The sequence below is a fragment of the Aspergillus tanneri genome (genome assembly GCF_003426965.1).
Source record: "Aspergillus tanneri strain NIH1004 chromosome Unknown AapTan_7_pilon_pilon_pilon, whole genome shotgun sequence".
NCBI classification, from domain to species: Eukaryota; Fungi; Ascomycota; class Eurotiomycetes; order Eurotiales; family Aspergillaceae; genus Aspergillus; species Aspergillus tanneri.
Genome location: NW_022984634.1, coordinates 2,019,544 through 2,032,981, shown reverse-complemented (window position 1 = coordinate 2,032,981; position 13,438 = coordinate 2,019,544). Strand labels below are relative to the sequence as shown.

The following is a 13,438-nucleotide window of genomic DNA, read 5'->3' as shown; positions in this document are numbered from 1 at the left end:
AACAAAATCAAAACACTGCTGCTCCGCAGCTTTCATGCACTACTACACTAAATTAAAGACAAATTCGGTGATTTCTTTGCTGAAAAGTAGTAATATGGGAAGCTGATCATAGAGCCGTCTACTTAGTCTAGGGCTGAAACGCGCAGTAGCATACTGTGGCAGGATACTATTGTAATACGGTGGCTTGCAGAGAGTGAAGCTAAATAAAACAGCATTATCCAGTAAACATAATGATGGCCCTCATGTTTAATTGCTTCTTTGTCACACGCCAAGCAGCATCCGGCTGAATGTTATAGGATCTGCGTTAGGATATAGAATATGCAGGATGCTACTAAGACATACAGGAGAATCGAGGACGGCTGAACATCCAAGTGAGGGGTATGCAGCCTGTCTAGGATTTGGAATTAATGAGCTGATCTTTATAGAGAGTATGGTTTAGTGACTTGATACAGGTGGAAAGAATATATAAACCGCAACATCTCCCTCCTTCATCCTTATCCTCAGTACAATCATTAGATTTGAAGTTAAAGAAGCAAGAAACCAACAGTATGAAGTCAGCCCTAGCTATCCTAGCCCTCCTTTCTCAGGCGCCTTCCATACATGGCCAAGCCTTCAACAGGAATGTTCGCACCTTTAAAGTTAGCGAGGATGCGCAAATCACCGGAAACCAAATCGAGTATACTGATCCTGATTGTGATCCAACATTTGATTGCACCATTACCAAAAGATGCGCTGCAGCTGGCACCGCGCCACTCTGAGTGCGGACAAGAAGTTCTTTTCCTGCTGCCTGGCTGGACAGCGTCTTGTCGGCAGTCCAGACACGGCTTTTGACTGCTGTGCTGCCGGCCATGACCTTGCTGGTTCAGCAGATGTCGGCTTCCGCTGCTGTCCAACTGGCTACAGTTTTGATGGACAGCTGTGCAAGCAGTTGTGCCAGAATGGAAAGCAACTGGTGAACGGCAAGTGTGTCTGTCCTGATGGTCAGGTGGAGGGGTTAGATGGCGAATGTGAGACGCTGACCTGTGATTCTGGGTTGCAAACTGGTAAGTTATCCTTGTTTCAACGGTAATGAATATACCTAATTATATGACCTCTAACCCTACGAAACCAAAGGAAAATGCTACACTTTCAAGAGTGAACAAGGATACACTCTAGGTGTCCACCGAAATGGTAACTTTTGGGCCGCACCTGACAGCATCGACAACCGCTGGAGTAAGCTCCAGCTGTGCAAAGACCAAGCATGTATCCCCGGATTGGCGGTTAACCCGTCCGATGGAATTTTTATCGTGACTTGCACGGTGACGTCGGCACCGGCGCTAATGGCGGTGGGTGGATGAACAACGGGGTCAATGGCGAACACCTCCAGCGAACACCCGACTTCGCCAATGCAGGTCACTTCACGCTGACCAAGTGGCCCTGTGGCAAGTACTGTCTAGGTGGCGTTGAGCAGGGAGTTGGACCTGCTTGTCCAGCTGAGATGATTAGCATGACCATGTACTCTCAAGATCCACAGATGTCCGTGCCTTGGGAGCTGACAGAAGTGCCTTGTGACATCAAATCCAATGCAAACAACTGCATTTGGAAGTATGGGACTGATCAGTGTTGTGGTAAGATGGATTGTTCAGGTGTGGCGCAGAAGTAAAAAGTGCAACTAGTTCCAGATTAGAGCCTTCGGATAAGTGCTGAATACTGAAGTGTCAATATATACATTGCGGATCGCTCAGAACGGGTGATAACATTCACCGAATTTGTACCGAACTTCCTAGATCTGCGCTTGCAAAACATTGATTGTTTGAATGTCTGGAAAGACCCTATTGAAGTTAAAGTGCCCACGTAGATGTTTGCCCTCCCTTGGTGATAATATGACCTTTCGAAGTATACCTGGCTATTGAATCCAACATTATAGCTGGCTTCAAGGTGTTGTGGAATTCAGGGGAAGTGATGCGTAGGAAATACTACTACTACTACTACTACTACTACTACTACTACTACTACTACTCCTATTCCCACTTACCTTAGAAAATAGGTCCTGTTTCCCGTTGTGACGATCCTGTACACCTTGGTAAAATGGATAGAAATTCAGGCGCATGAGCAGCCAGGGCCTGCCTTCTGCAAGGAGGGATCCCCATGGGCCAAGTACCACCGATTTACCAAATTTGGGAGATCCGGAACCACCTCCCTTGCTGGTGACTGCAGTGGACAACTGCCGAGCATTGTGGCTGTCAAGGAATTAAAGGCCTTTCATATCACATCGATCGCCTGCGCCATATATGCAAAGAGATGTATATAAGGCGATAACCGGCGACTCTATAATAGGAAACTCAAGCATCTTTTACATTCTTCTTTCTATATACTAGAGGGCTCAGCATAGGTTGGGGACTTCCAAAAAGATATAGATATATGTAGTACCCTTCCCACTCACTTTGTTTGTTTCAGCAATTGTGACTGCAAAAATGGAAGTATTGCAATTAAACCAAAAATTATATCGCTTTTACACCCGTCGACTTCCATGCAATCTAGGTTCCTACGGTTACTTTTACTTTTTTAAAGTAAAACCTTTAAATGGATAAATGTCGAGAAAGACACATTGACAGTTAAAAAATAGATCAATGTAGTTGAAGCAATTAAAAACACGGCATCGTCAGTGTGGATTCGCCAACGACCGTAAGTCAGCTTATTGACAAGAATACGCTCATAGTGTCGAACTACCCAAAAAAAAAAAAAAAAAAAAAAAGACCAAGACAAAGTTCTTAGACGGTGACATGTTGCCCCTTCCTTAGCATTCCCAGGACAACTTGCCAATCTTCCGTTCCATGCAGGCCGGGTTCCAATTCGTCAACGGTATTAAACATTTTTTCTAGTTTTGTTATATAGTCATGCTGCTTGAATCGAAGTAAAAATCGGTGAACTGCTGCATACGCACTATCCAGTGCACCGACAATCCAAGCATGATGGGTACTGGAGGCCTCGCCGACTATGTGAAATTTGCTATCTGCCGCCGGCCGAGTCAAATATGCGTAAAAGTTGCTGAATTGGCCTGGGCCATATAACGCAAAGGCGCCGGCCATATCAGGGTCATCGCTCCAGGAGTAGGCATGATGCTCCATGTATTCTTCCTTAATATCTTCCACGCTCTTGATATTGTTGCAGTGGAGCAGCCAAAGGTTATACAATATGACTTGCATCAGCGCACAGTCTGGATCAGGCTGTGGATGGGCCTCATTTTTGACGAGAGATGCCACGCGGGTTGCATCTTGAGCCCAGGTATATGACACAAGAAGGACTGCCGGCTCGTCCTCCGAGTCATGGATGTTGTAGGATGGGTAGACGCAGGTGCGTAATGGTAGATCAGTCGAGGCGACGCCACCTTCTACAATCCCACACTTTGTTCGCCACCAGGGATGCCTGAACTTGATTGCCACCTTCACCGAGTGGTCGTAGTGGAGACATCTAATTGCATCTTTTTGGGTGGGATGTAATTCCAGTTCTGTCAGGTCCATGCGTTGCAGACATCCGAGACTGGTGGTGTTGAAGACAGTTGCGTAGGGCTGAGGCTCGCCCTCAGCGCAGTGGACAATAATGTTGTTGTCTGTTCCCTCTTTGCTCCGATCAATCCCAATCCCTGTGACACGGGTATTCTTCTGAATTGGTGGTTCGGGTTTTTTGTCAATCTCAGCTTGCATGGCTTTCGTCAGGATCTCTGTACCTCCTTCGATGCAATGCCACTGGACGTTGGGACCATAATCAAAGTCGAAAGAATCCATGACACTTTCCGAAAACGCCTGATCAAACAAGCCTGTCGAAGTATTCTGCGTCTCCATCCATTGAATCGAGTAAAAGTCATATCCACCGATCTCACCCGGCTTTACCGGACGTTTCAAGTACTCCCGTGTGCTGTAATTGTCTACTTCCATGAGCATCGCGAAGCCATCCTCAAAGTTCTTTTTCATTTCATCTTTATACGGCCTAAAGGATGCCTCGAGGATGGAGCTCCACGTATCCACCACATCATTGGGGACGCTCCCCCCCTTTGCAACGCTCACATGGAAAGGGTCAGTCTCCGTCACTGCTGTTGGCAGAACCGTGCGGTCGTTGAATCTCTGGGGGCAATTCTTTCCCTGCAGGTAATACGGTATCGTGCTAATATTCATCATTTTGAAAAGATCGAAAGTCCGACGCATGATGGGAATATCGGGATATCTCATCGCCCCAATATCATAGTAATCATGCGCGGTGCGTGAAAAGTTGTGGGTGTACACTCGGCCGCCAACTCTGTCGCTGGCTTCTAGAATCTTATAGGATAGATGAGGAATCTGAAGTTTGTCTAATATCAGGGCAATATAGAGGCCCGCAATGCCTGCTCCAATGATGCATACTTTAAAGTCCTCGGGCAGTTCAGGGGTGGAGGGTGCACCGTTAGCACCCTTATGAAGGCTTTCGATCGGTGGAAGATCAAGAGGGGACTCAGGTGGGGGGATCATGCCAACAATAGGCACCCTGGGCGCGTTACCAGAGGGAGGTCTCGAACTTAACAGGGTGAGCTCCTGAAAGAGCTTCTCACGAATGACCCGCCTGGCCCACTGACTCCGATAGTCGGTCATCTTGAAATGTAAGAGTCCTGTTTCTAGCAGACAGCACTAGGCAGAAACAACTATGGAAGGAATGGCTCCGTGATCTCGATAGATAGAACGCAAAAGCAGATAACCTGGATGCGAGATGCCATTTATAGTCTTGTAGGCCGCAAAAATTGCTCGTCGCCGCCATGCCGGGTCACTCTTGTGAACACGGCCGTGTTGCCTTTTCAAGCGGTTTGCAGTTGGGTGACTTGTCTCGACCAATTACGAACGGTCATGGCTTAGAGAAGCTATCTCCAGCTGGCCTGTGATGATGACGTTGCACGCTGCCGGCATGCGCACAACTATTGTTCAGTGTGATCTAACTGCGGCTGACAGAGAAGGGAAGCTGGAACACGGCTGGCATCCCCTCCTTCTACGAAGCTTACGTAGCTTGCAGGTAGAGGCTGGCTGGCTGAACATTCTTTATCCAAGGCTTTGGCTTTTTGGGCTAGCTAGCTGCGCTTTAGTGGGGTCCTTACCTCTCAGCCCACAGCTCTTCTTGAACACCTTTGGGCCTTCCATGGTCAGCACACAAGCAACACATACCTACCATTGAGACTCGAAGTCTAAGTTGAGGCGGGAAGTTCGTTCGCTGTTGTGAACAAAGATATCGATCGGCCCTTCACTAGTTATGTAAGCCTTCAGTGGGTCAGCTGCTGGCAGTGTAGTAATATCTCCAACAAAGAATAGAAGTGCTCCGGCGTTCTCCAGCTTGAATTACCTGGGTATATGCGGAGCTCTGAGATCTCTTTTCCAAGTGGTCAGTGTCCGGAAAGCAAAACTATGTCCAAGAGGAGCTTCGGCCGTCGAGAGCAAGGACGCCTGCTATTCGTCTATGCTCTGGGCCCTACTGCTGCAAGCCGCAAGAGCGGGATCGCTGGAATGAAACCCGTCTGGTGATGTAGCCTGTAATGCAACTAACCCATGCAGAAAATAGTAACCTTTTGTATATTTGCACAGGAAAATGAGGGGAATGTTTCGTCTCCCCCCAATACGCCCAATATTGCCACGTCAGATTATTTTCACATGAAAAAAACAAGTTATCGGACGTTGATCCCTGAACTGGTTGACCAGTTGTAGGATTTTAACCGATTGTCCCTCATAAATGCCGCCCATGGTACGGTCGAGAGGAAAGTGAGACTGAGTCTTCTGTTCTAATATAGAGAAAATGAGAAGTTTGTTCACTTGTGCAGCATAGTCATCGTTAGCATGTCTTCACGGGAAACCTACGATGTGGCTGTTATCGGAGGTGGCCCTATTGGGCTGTGTGCGGCCTACGAAGTAGCGAAGTCCGGTCGTTCGGTTGTTGTGCTGGAACAGAGTAATTTTTTCAATCAGGTATCTTCGTCCTTCCCTTCATCTAAGCAAGGTCGGGAGGGGGGGCCTCTGACGTCGAATACTAGGCTGGCAGCTCCAACGACCTTGCGCGTATGTTCAGGACCATGTATACAGAAGATTACATGGCCGACCTAGCGTACGCGGCTATGTCACTTTGGGATGAGCTGGAGTCCGACGCTGGAGACGATAACCTCCGCCTTATGACCGGGCTGTTGAACTTCGGTGATCCAAATTATGGCGAGGGTGGCCCAGAAGGTTTTCCCTCCACCGATGTCCCTGTTTATTTTATTTTAGTTTATTTTACTTTGTCTTATAGCTAATGTCTCACAACAGGCACTCTGATGGGGCCAGTGAAGAACCTGGATCGACTGAATATGAGCTATAAAAAACGTTAGTGTCTTTCTCTATTATTTTTATTTATTTGACTTTTTGCGGGGGAGAGAGGTTTCGCAAAAATTGATTCTCCTGCCCCTAACTGTCTTGATCCAGTTAGCAGAGATGATATTGAACGAACTTACCCATTCCGCAACCTGCCCGACAATTACATAGGGATCTTCGCTCCCGACAACGGGATAATCAACGTCCCCCTCCTAGTGAGAACTCTCTATCGCCTTGCGCAGGATTATGGGGCCAAGCTACAACAGTACACCAAGGTAACGAAGCTGGAGCCGGACAGCGAGGGTTGGTCGGTCACCGTTTCTCGCCCGGTGGTGTATCATGTTCAAAAGCTCATTATCACTTCTGGGGCATATGTGAATCATGTCATCCGCCCTAGCTTCGACATCCAGCTGAGACTCGATATCTGGGAGATGGTGGCGAGCTACTTCAGTGTCAATGCTGGCCCACGAGGAAGGATATTTCCCAGTATGCTCTACCAGGCATAGTTCCAACTTTGTGTTGATATTTAAGGTGGCTAAAATGCTGCGTCTAGGCATGTGGTTTCAGTTCCAAGACGACATTGGGGGACGCTCCCAGCTCTTCTATGGGTTTCCGGCGCTTCCCTGGGGCCCACCAAACGTTGCACGGATTGCAGTTGACGCTGCCACTCGTCGGATTTCAGATCCCGATGAGCGGGAGACGAACGTTGTCAATCCCTCCGATATTGCAAACACTCAAAGTTACATCCAAAAAAATATCGCTGGAGTGGATTCAGTGGTTCCTGCATTCACTTTATCCTGTTTGCAAACAAATGTTTTCGGTACATCCATTGACGGAGACAGAGCATGTAGATAACTGGTTTGCTGACTTTAGTGCGCAGACAACATGTTTGTAATGGACTTCATTCCTGAGGAGCACCTAAAGGGCGGTGCCGCTAAGTCCGTGGTCTTGTTCACCGCTGGCTGGGGCATGAAGTTTGTCCCGCTAATAGGACGTGCTTTACGGGAGTTGGCGCTCGGTGGGCAGTCCGAATACGCCCGCCCAGAGTTTTCCATCACAAGAAAGGATCCAAAAACCGGCGAAGGATTGATCGACAAGGCTGGCTCTCAGCCAACGACTCCAGGTCCATTTAGGTATCCAGCGCAAGGCTCCAGTGGCAGAAGGATGTGAGTTTCTTCTTTGTGAATAGGACCAGGTCAATCTGCGTGCCCGAGAAAACCGCCTTCGAATATAGGCCTTATGTAAATTGAGAGAGTTCAGTGTAGAAGACAAGGCTAGCAACTCCTTATAGTGCTCTTTAGTACCCCGACGCGGATTTTTGGGATTTGCTGAGAGATTAGTAGGTGGTGAAGACAGTATCTCGGATCACCTGCAGGGATCTACAAGTTGCTGTAAGAATCATGGCAACTGTAGTGAATGCAAGCCTGGTTTTCTAATAGAGTGGATTCCTTTCCGTATCATCTCTGCAATCTTTTGGCCATAAAGGTTCTTTGATCGTGACGGCTCACGTCTAGTGGCTGTAGAAGGATGGGAAGAATGAGAAGGAAAATAGAGAGGAATAATCCTTTTACCACTAGCACAAGCTCTTTTTCTCTCCGTTTCCTGTTTTATGTAATTCTCCATTGCTGCAACCAAACACGCGCACCTCAAGGCCCATTTGTTGCAATGACCAATAAGCTACAAAAAGTGAATATATTTATCCATGCGTCATTTGACGTTGCAGCGCTTTTGTCAATCGCACAAAATATTCGCCAGTAGACTTGTACTTGTGACGAATCTCAACACCCAAAGAGTGGCAGTTTAAACTGGGTCATCTTCATTGTCTTTGAGGATGGAGTTGAATGGGTGTTTTCCGATCTCTGCGGAAAGTTTTCGGACTCCAAGAGGATACTACAAGTGAAGTTCTTTCGAGTGGAGTGGCAACAACCAAGAAACGGGTCAGTGCTACGGGGTACAACACCGCATGAAAATTTCAATCACATCTTACTAGATTAAAGAAGTAATAGAAATACCTCGAATTGTCAGCAAGCTTTCGCTGATGATCTATGGTGCGTAGGCACACACTGGAAAGCCGGGACTGGTGCACTTACAGAACCGGGACACCCACCGGCAACTTAGCTCGGTTTTTGCCAACTCCTCCGCAATATTTTTCACCATTTGGGGAGTTGGTGGGATTCCCCGGTCACTAAGCTTATTTACATGCCCCACAAGAACATTCGGAATAAGTACAATCGTGCTAGGAACCAAAGCGTCAGAGCCCGTCGCTACGGCTACCCTTAACTAGAGCTAGAGGAAACTGCAAGAACACTGCGGCAAAGATATCACTCGAGCATCCGGGAACAGAAGCGGAAGCATTGGAAGGAATTTCTGGAGAAAGTGGAAAACATCTGGAAAGCCTCCAGGTACCTGGATGACGGTGGTCAAGCAGAAACGCAGTCCCCGCGTTGAGAACGAGCGACAAGCTGGTCGAACAGGACGCCGCAGACCTTCTCTTATCAACGTTCTTTCCACCCCTGCCAGAGATTCATCTAGAACGGCTTGAGAGTCCAGACTGCCGAGAGTACCGCTGCCGGACCGATTATCTGTGGAGGAAGTTCACGCGGCTCTTATAAGAGCCCACCCGTGGAAAGCCCGGGACAAGACGGGCTCCCTGTAGTGGTTTTCCAGCAAACGGTGACTCTGCCAGCAACACACGAGACACGGCCTATAAGACTGTCGAGAATTAGATGTTCTGTTTGTCTGTTGCCCGTCGTGAATAATCTCAATGAATCTTCTCCATCTGAAGTGAATATGATACTTGGGCCTTATTTTTGTTCATCATTATTCATCAGAAAAAAATTCCCTTCTCTGTATTGAATTGTTAGCTTACTCTATAAGGAGCAAATAAAATTTAGTAAACCCGCCTGTGCATTCATCGGAGCAGTACAATAATCAAGGAATGACCCTCTCGATTGTGGATTGGGATGGTCCCAGCAACAACAATGAATGATGCCTTTTGCATTGTTCACGTGATTGGGGGGCCTTTAAAACAGCGAGAGGAATCGGCTGATTATAACTGACCAATAAGAACCCTGTTATCTATAAACCAATGAAATATCTATATTTGCAGTTATGTGGGGACTCTGAAACTAGTTGAAACAAGAAGGAATCGACGGCGGCTTGGCTGATCACCCAGTCGCGCGACGGTCACCCCTAGCGCTCACCCACTCACCCCCACCACTCACCCACTCACCCCCGGTCGCGCGACTTCAGGGCGGCACTGCTCACCTACTAGAACGAGAAAGGCAACGGTCTTGGCGTCCGTAGTTTTTTGCTCGGTCTTTTGCTTCGATGAAGATATTTGGCGTGTCGTCGTATTGCTACCACTTCATCTGTTCTCCTATGCGAGAGCGGTGGGCAGAATTTGCTGGTAGTCCGTGGGAGTCTAGTGGGACACCAATACCTGTCCATAGCTGCTTATATATGTATTAACAACTCATTCGTATACGTATGTCGCAAATTGAATGTGCTCTGAGTCCTTCAATCTAAATAACTAATGATCCTAAATATAAAACAATTCTCTAGGATATTACAAGGATATGAGCTGTATTCGCACAAGTATAGGTAACAATATAAATACCGCATGTTGAAATGTTTTCTCCTGGCTTAGATCAAAATTCTGTTCCATTATTTCAACCTTGGTGGGTCATCGAAGTAGGGAAGCAAGTTGATTACACTGAGACTACAACAATACTATAACTGTTGGCTTCTCTTGTTCTTCACTTGCAATATTTCCTTGCGCCGACCCGGTATGGAATCTTTAATTAGTTAAAGCTGTGTGATATAGCCTTTATATATCTTAGGTTTGCTAGGGTATTTAAGCGCTTCATATCGCAGGTCTTGCTTGGCCTTAGTTCGGAGGTGATCCTTTCGATAATTTTCTGTATATGCTTCTGGGAGCTAAACCTCCTATTAGTTAAGGTACGCCGCAAATTCCCGCACGTTTTAGTGATCCTGTTGTCTGGTGTTATAGTAGTATCAGCTCGCGTCTCTTCGCATATTAACAGGGTTGTTTAATTGGCGTAGTGAAATTTGCAAAAGTCCTCCCAGGTATGTTTATTAGCAACTTCCTCCTTGTGTTGCCTCTATAGGCGGATAAATACTGCACATAGGTGCGCCGCGCCTTCCACTACTTCTATTATATTATTAGCAAATTAGTAGCATTTCTATTCAAAATAGTCTCCATGCGTGTAATAAATGTCTGGTATTCCTTTATAGACTTTCCCATGTACTCCGAGACATGTACTAGGGGTGCTGGTGGTTTTGTTATATACATGGCCTCTGGCATACGTTGGGATACCGTTTCTTGAGGTATTCCATGGTTAGGTATACATGGTTTAGACTCTGGGTATAAAATTATTACACTTTGGGTTTCTTGGATGCATTTCTTATAATTAACTAATAAGCTTTTATAATACCCTTCTTTTATTCCCCATGCGTAATCTCTTAAGTTTCTGCTTTCATCGGCGTATCTGGCCCCGGAGTTCGGCAAATTTATTATCTACTAAAAAGTCGTGCGTTATTGCAGACCCGGTAGCCCCTTTTTAAGGGCTATTACCTTGCAACACAGCTGATTCCTCACGCTGCACTCGCTGAGGCGCCATAGTGCTCCTTTCAGCGGGTTAGTATTGGGGTGAGCAATTAGAACAGTTATATGAGGGGTTGATAACAAGCTAAATAGTATACTACTTACATGCCCACCCCCTTTTTGGTGTAACGGTGTTGAAAGGTTGGCGACTGTGGGGAAAGGTATGTAATTATAATCCCATTTAAAAGGGTTGTACAATGGTTGCCACAAAAGTACGACATGTCCAATTATAAGCTAAGAATCCTTTCCCAACCACTGCATACCAGTTTAAACTTCCACAACTACAGTGCTTTGCAAAACTGCCTTGCCTACCGAAGAACTCTGTCATTGTTTTAAAATTATGCCAAGATCAGACTAGCACGTATATAGTAAGGTCACATGTATTGGACGCCTCTGTAATATTACAAGTATTATATGGAACAGATATATTACCCAAAGCAATGTAAATTATATGTATCAGCTCTCCAACCCCAGACCATGACCGATTTCCCTTCTCTACGATTGATGTCAACTGCCCATCTGTGAGAGCCAAAATGGCACCAAACTTGTCACCATCAGTAAAACAGCTTATATGTGATATGACTAGCAGTGGTATGTCTATAGCAAAAACAGCGAAGGCCGCACACTGCAGTAAGCAGACAGTCAAATATATTCGATCCAATCTGCGGCAGTTCGGCTCTGTCAAGGCACCGCCTAATCGCGTCGGACGCAGACAAATGCTCACGCCATCTATGCTTAAAGTCCTTTGTGATCATCTTCTTGAGAAGCCCGGCTTATACTTAGATGAGATGGTTGTTTTCCTATGGGATGAGTTTAATGTACTCGTGACGACTAGCAGCATAAGTAGGGCGCTCAAAAAGAAAGGATGGTCCAAGAAAACAACTCAGAAAAGGGCACGGGAGCAAACCCTTGATCTTCGAGACGAATACCGTTACGGGATATCAGAGTTTCAATCATATCACTTAGTTTTTGTGGATGAATCTGGGTGCGATAAACGGATTGGATTTAGGCGAACAGGCTGGTCGCCTCTTGGTATAGCATCGGTCCAAATATCGAAATTCCATCGTGATCAGCGATATCAGATATTACCAGCATACTCACAGGATGGCATTGTACTCTCTCGGGTCTTTCAAGGCTCAACCGACGCAGCTGTATTTGAGGACTTTATTGCACAGCTACTCCAACATTGCGGAACATATCCAGAGCCAAAATCTGTTCTTGTTATGGACAATGCGTCTTTTCATCGCACTGAGTTGATGGAGAAAATGTGTGCTGAGAAAGGTGTTAAACTGGTGTATTTACCGCCATACTCACCAGATTTGAATCCAATTGAGGAATTCTTTGCTGAGCTGAAAGCTTTTATTAAGCGGCATTGGGAAGAGTACGAAAGGAACCCTTCGCAGTGCTTTAATACATTCCTTTCAAGATGCATTGATGTGGCAGGTGCAAGAGAAAAACACGCCAAAGGACATTTCCTGCATGCTGGCCTGACAATCAACGAAAAGTAAAGTTTTGATGGGCTCCTACACATGTTATGGATATCGGTGTGCCACTACACACTCTCTTTCATTTCTGAAATGGAAAGGAGTAATAATCTTCCAGAAACATTTCTTGTATGGTATTTATTGTTAAGCAACAGAAACATTACATGAAGCTTGTGTAGACCCTATACCGGCGGTCGGTAGTACTGTATGCACATTAGGACATAGCAGGAATTTAACAAATCATAAACTAGAGAGAAATTAGTAGAACGTTTGTCATGGTTTAGAGAAATATATAAGGTTCAGCTATCCCAGACCCTCTTTTTAAATGGAGATTAGAAAATAAGAGAGTACAGTACTTCAAAGGCAAAAGTGAGTTAGTCTATAGGTACAGAAAACCCAATAAAAGAGACCCGCCCATCACTACAGCCAAGAGCAAGGATACCATCTTTAATAGCTGAACAACTAGTCTGACGATACTTAGAAGGGAGCCACAGTGCCTTTTTACATCCAACAATCACCCAGTGGTTTACCAGAGATATTTGAGGGACACGGGTATGTGAAGTTGGGATGCAATCATCACCCTTGCACTTATCACTTGAGGCCATATACTCAACTGAATCTGAATGGCCCTCGAGCGTTCGGCGCTCTAGGCCGGTCTTGGCATCCCACAGCTTGATGGTCTTATCGCCGGAGCCTGAGGCCACTGTTTGACCGTCCGGGGAGAAGGCCACCGACCCAACCCAGCTTGTATGGCCGTTGAGCGTCTGGCGTTCTAGGCCGGTCTTGGTATCCCACAACTTGATGGTCTTATCGCCGGAGCCTGAGGCCACCATCTGACCGTCCGGAGAGAAGGCCACAGACCAAACTGAATATAAATGGCCCTTGAGCGTCTGGCGCTCCAGGCCAGTCTTGGCATCCCACAGCTTGATGGTCTTATCGTAGGAGCCTGAGGCCACTGTCTGACCGTCCGGGGAGAAGGCCACGACCGAACCGAA

At 46.5% G+C, this 13,438-nt stretch overlaps 4 protein-coding genes across 4 annotated transcripts; 2 read left to right on the top strand and 2 right to left on the bottom strand.

The window, feature by feature from the left end:
- Nucleotides 1-727: 727 nt before the first annotated feature.
- ATNIH1004_007256 (cysteine-rich secreted protein) lies at nucleotides 728-1,337 on the top strand (the record flags this gene model as incomplete). Its single annotated transcript, XM_033571881.1, has 2 exons — nucleotides 728-1,043; nucleotides 1,114-1,337. 2 exons carry the CDS (start codon nucleotides 728-730, stop codon nucleotides 1,335-1,337), a joined length of 540 nt encoding a protein of 179 aa, XP_033425196.1.
- Nucleotides 1,338-2,750: 1,413 nt separating this feature from the next.
- ATNIH1004_007255 (flavin monoamine oxidase family protein) lies at nucleotides 2,751-4,601 on the bottom strand (the record flags this gene model as incomplete). Its single annotated transcript, XM_033571880.1, has 1 exon — nucleotides 2,751-4,601. The coding sequence occupies one exon, from the start codon at nucleotides 4,599-4,601 to the stop codon at nucleotides 2,751-2,753; it is 1,851 nt and encodes a 616-aa protein (XP_033425195.1).
- A 1,224-nt stretch (nucleotides 4,602-5,825) lies between these two features.
- ATNIH1004_007254 (putative sarcosine oxidase) lies at nucleotides 5,826-7,502 on the top strand (the record flags this gene model as incomplete). Its single annotated transcript, XM_033571879.1, has 6 exons — nucleotides 5,826-5,954; nucleotides 6,020-6,209; nucleotides 6,288-6,344; nucleotides 6,444-6,818; nucleotides 6,886-7,106; nucleotides 7,206-7,502. The coding sequence occupies 6 exons, from the start codon at nucleotides 5,826-5,828 to the stop codon at nucleotides 7,500-7,502; spliced, it is 1,269 nt and encodes a 422-aa protein (XP_033425194.1).
- Nucleotides 7,503-12,890: 5,388 nt separating this feature from the next.
- ATNIH1004_007253 (WD40 repeat domain-containing protein) lies at nucleotides 12,891-13,276 on the bottom strand (the record flags this gene model as incomplete). Its single annotated transcript, XM_033571878.1, has 2 exons — nucleotides 12,891-12,905; nucleotides 12,974-13,276. The coding sequence occupies 2 exons, from the start codon at nucleotides 13,274-13,276 to the stop codon at nucleotides 12,891-12,893; spliced, it is 318 nt and encodes a 105-aa protein (XP_033425193.1).
- Nucleotides 13,277-13,438: the final 162 nt, after the last annotated feature.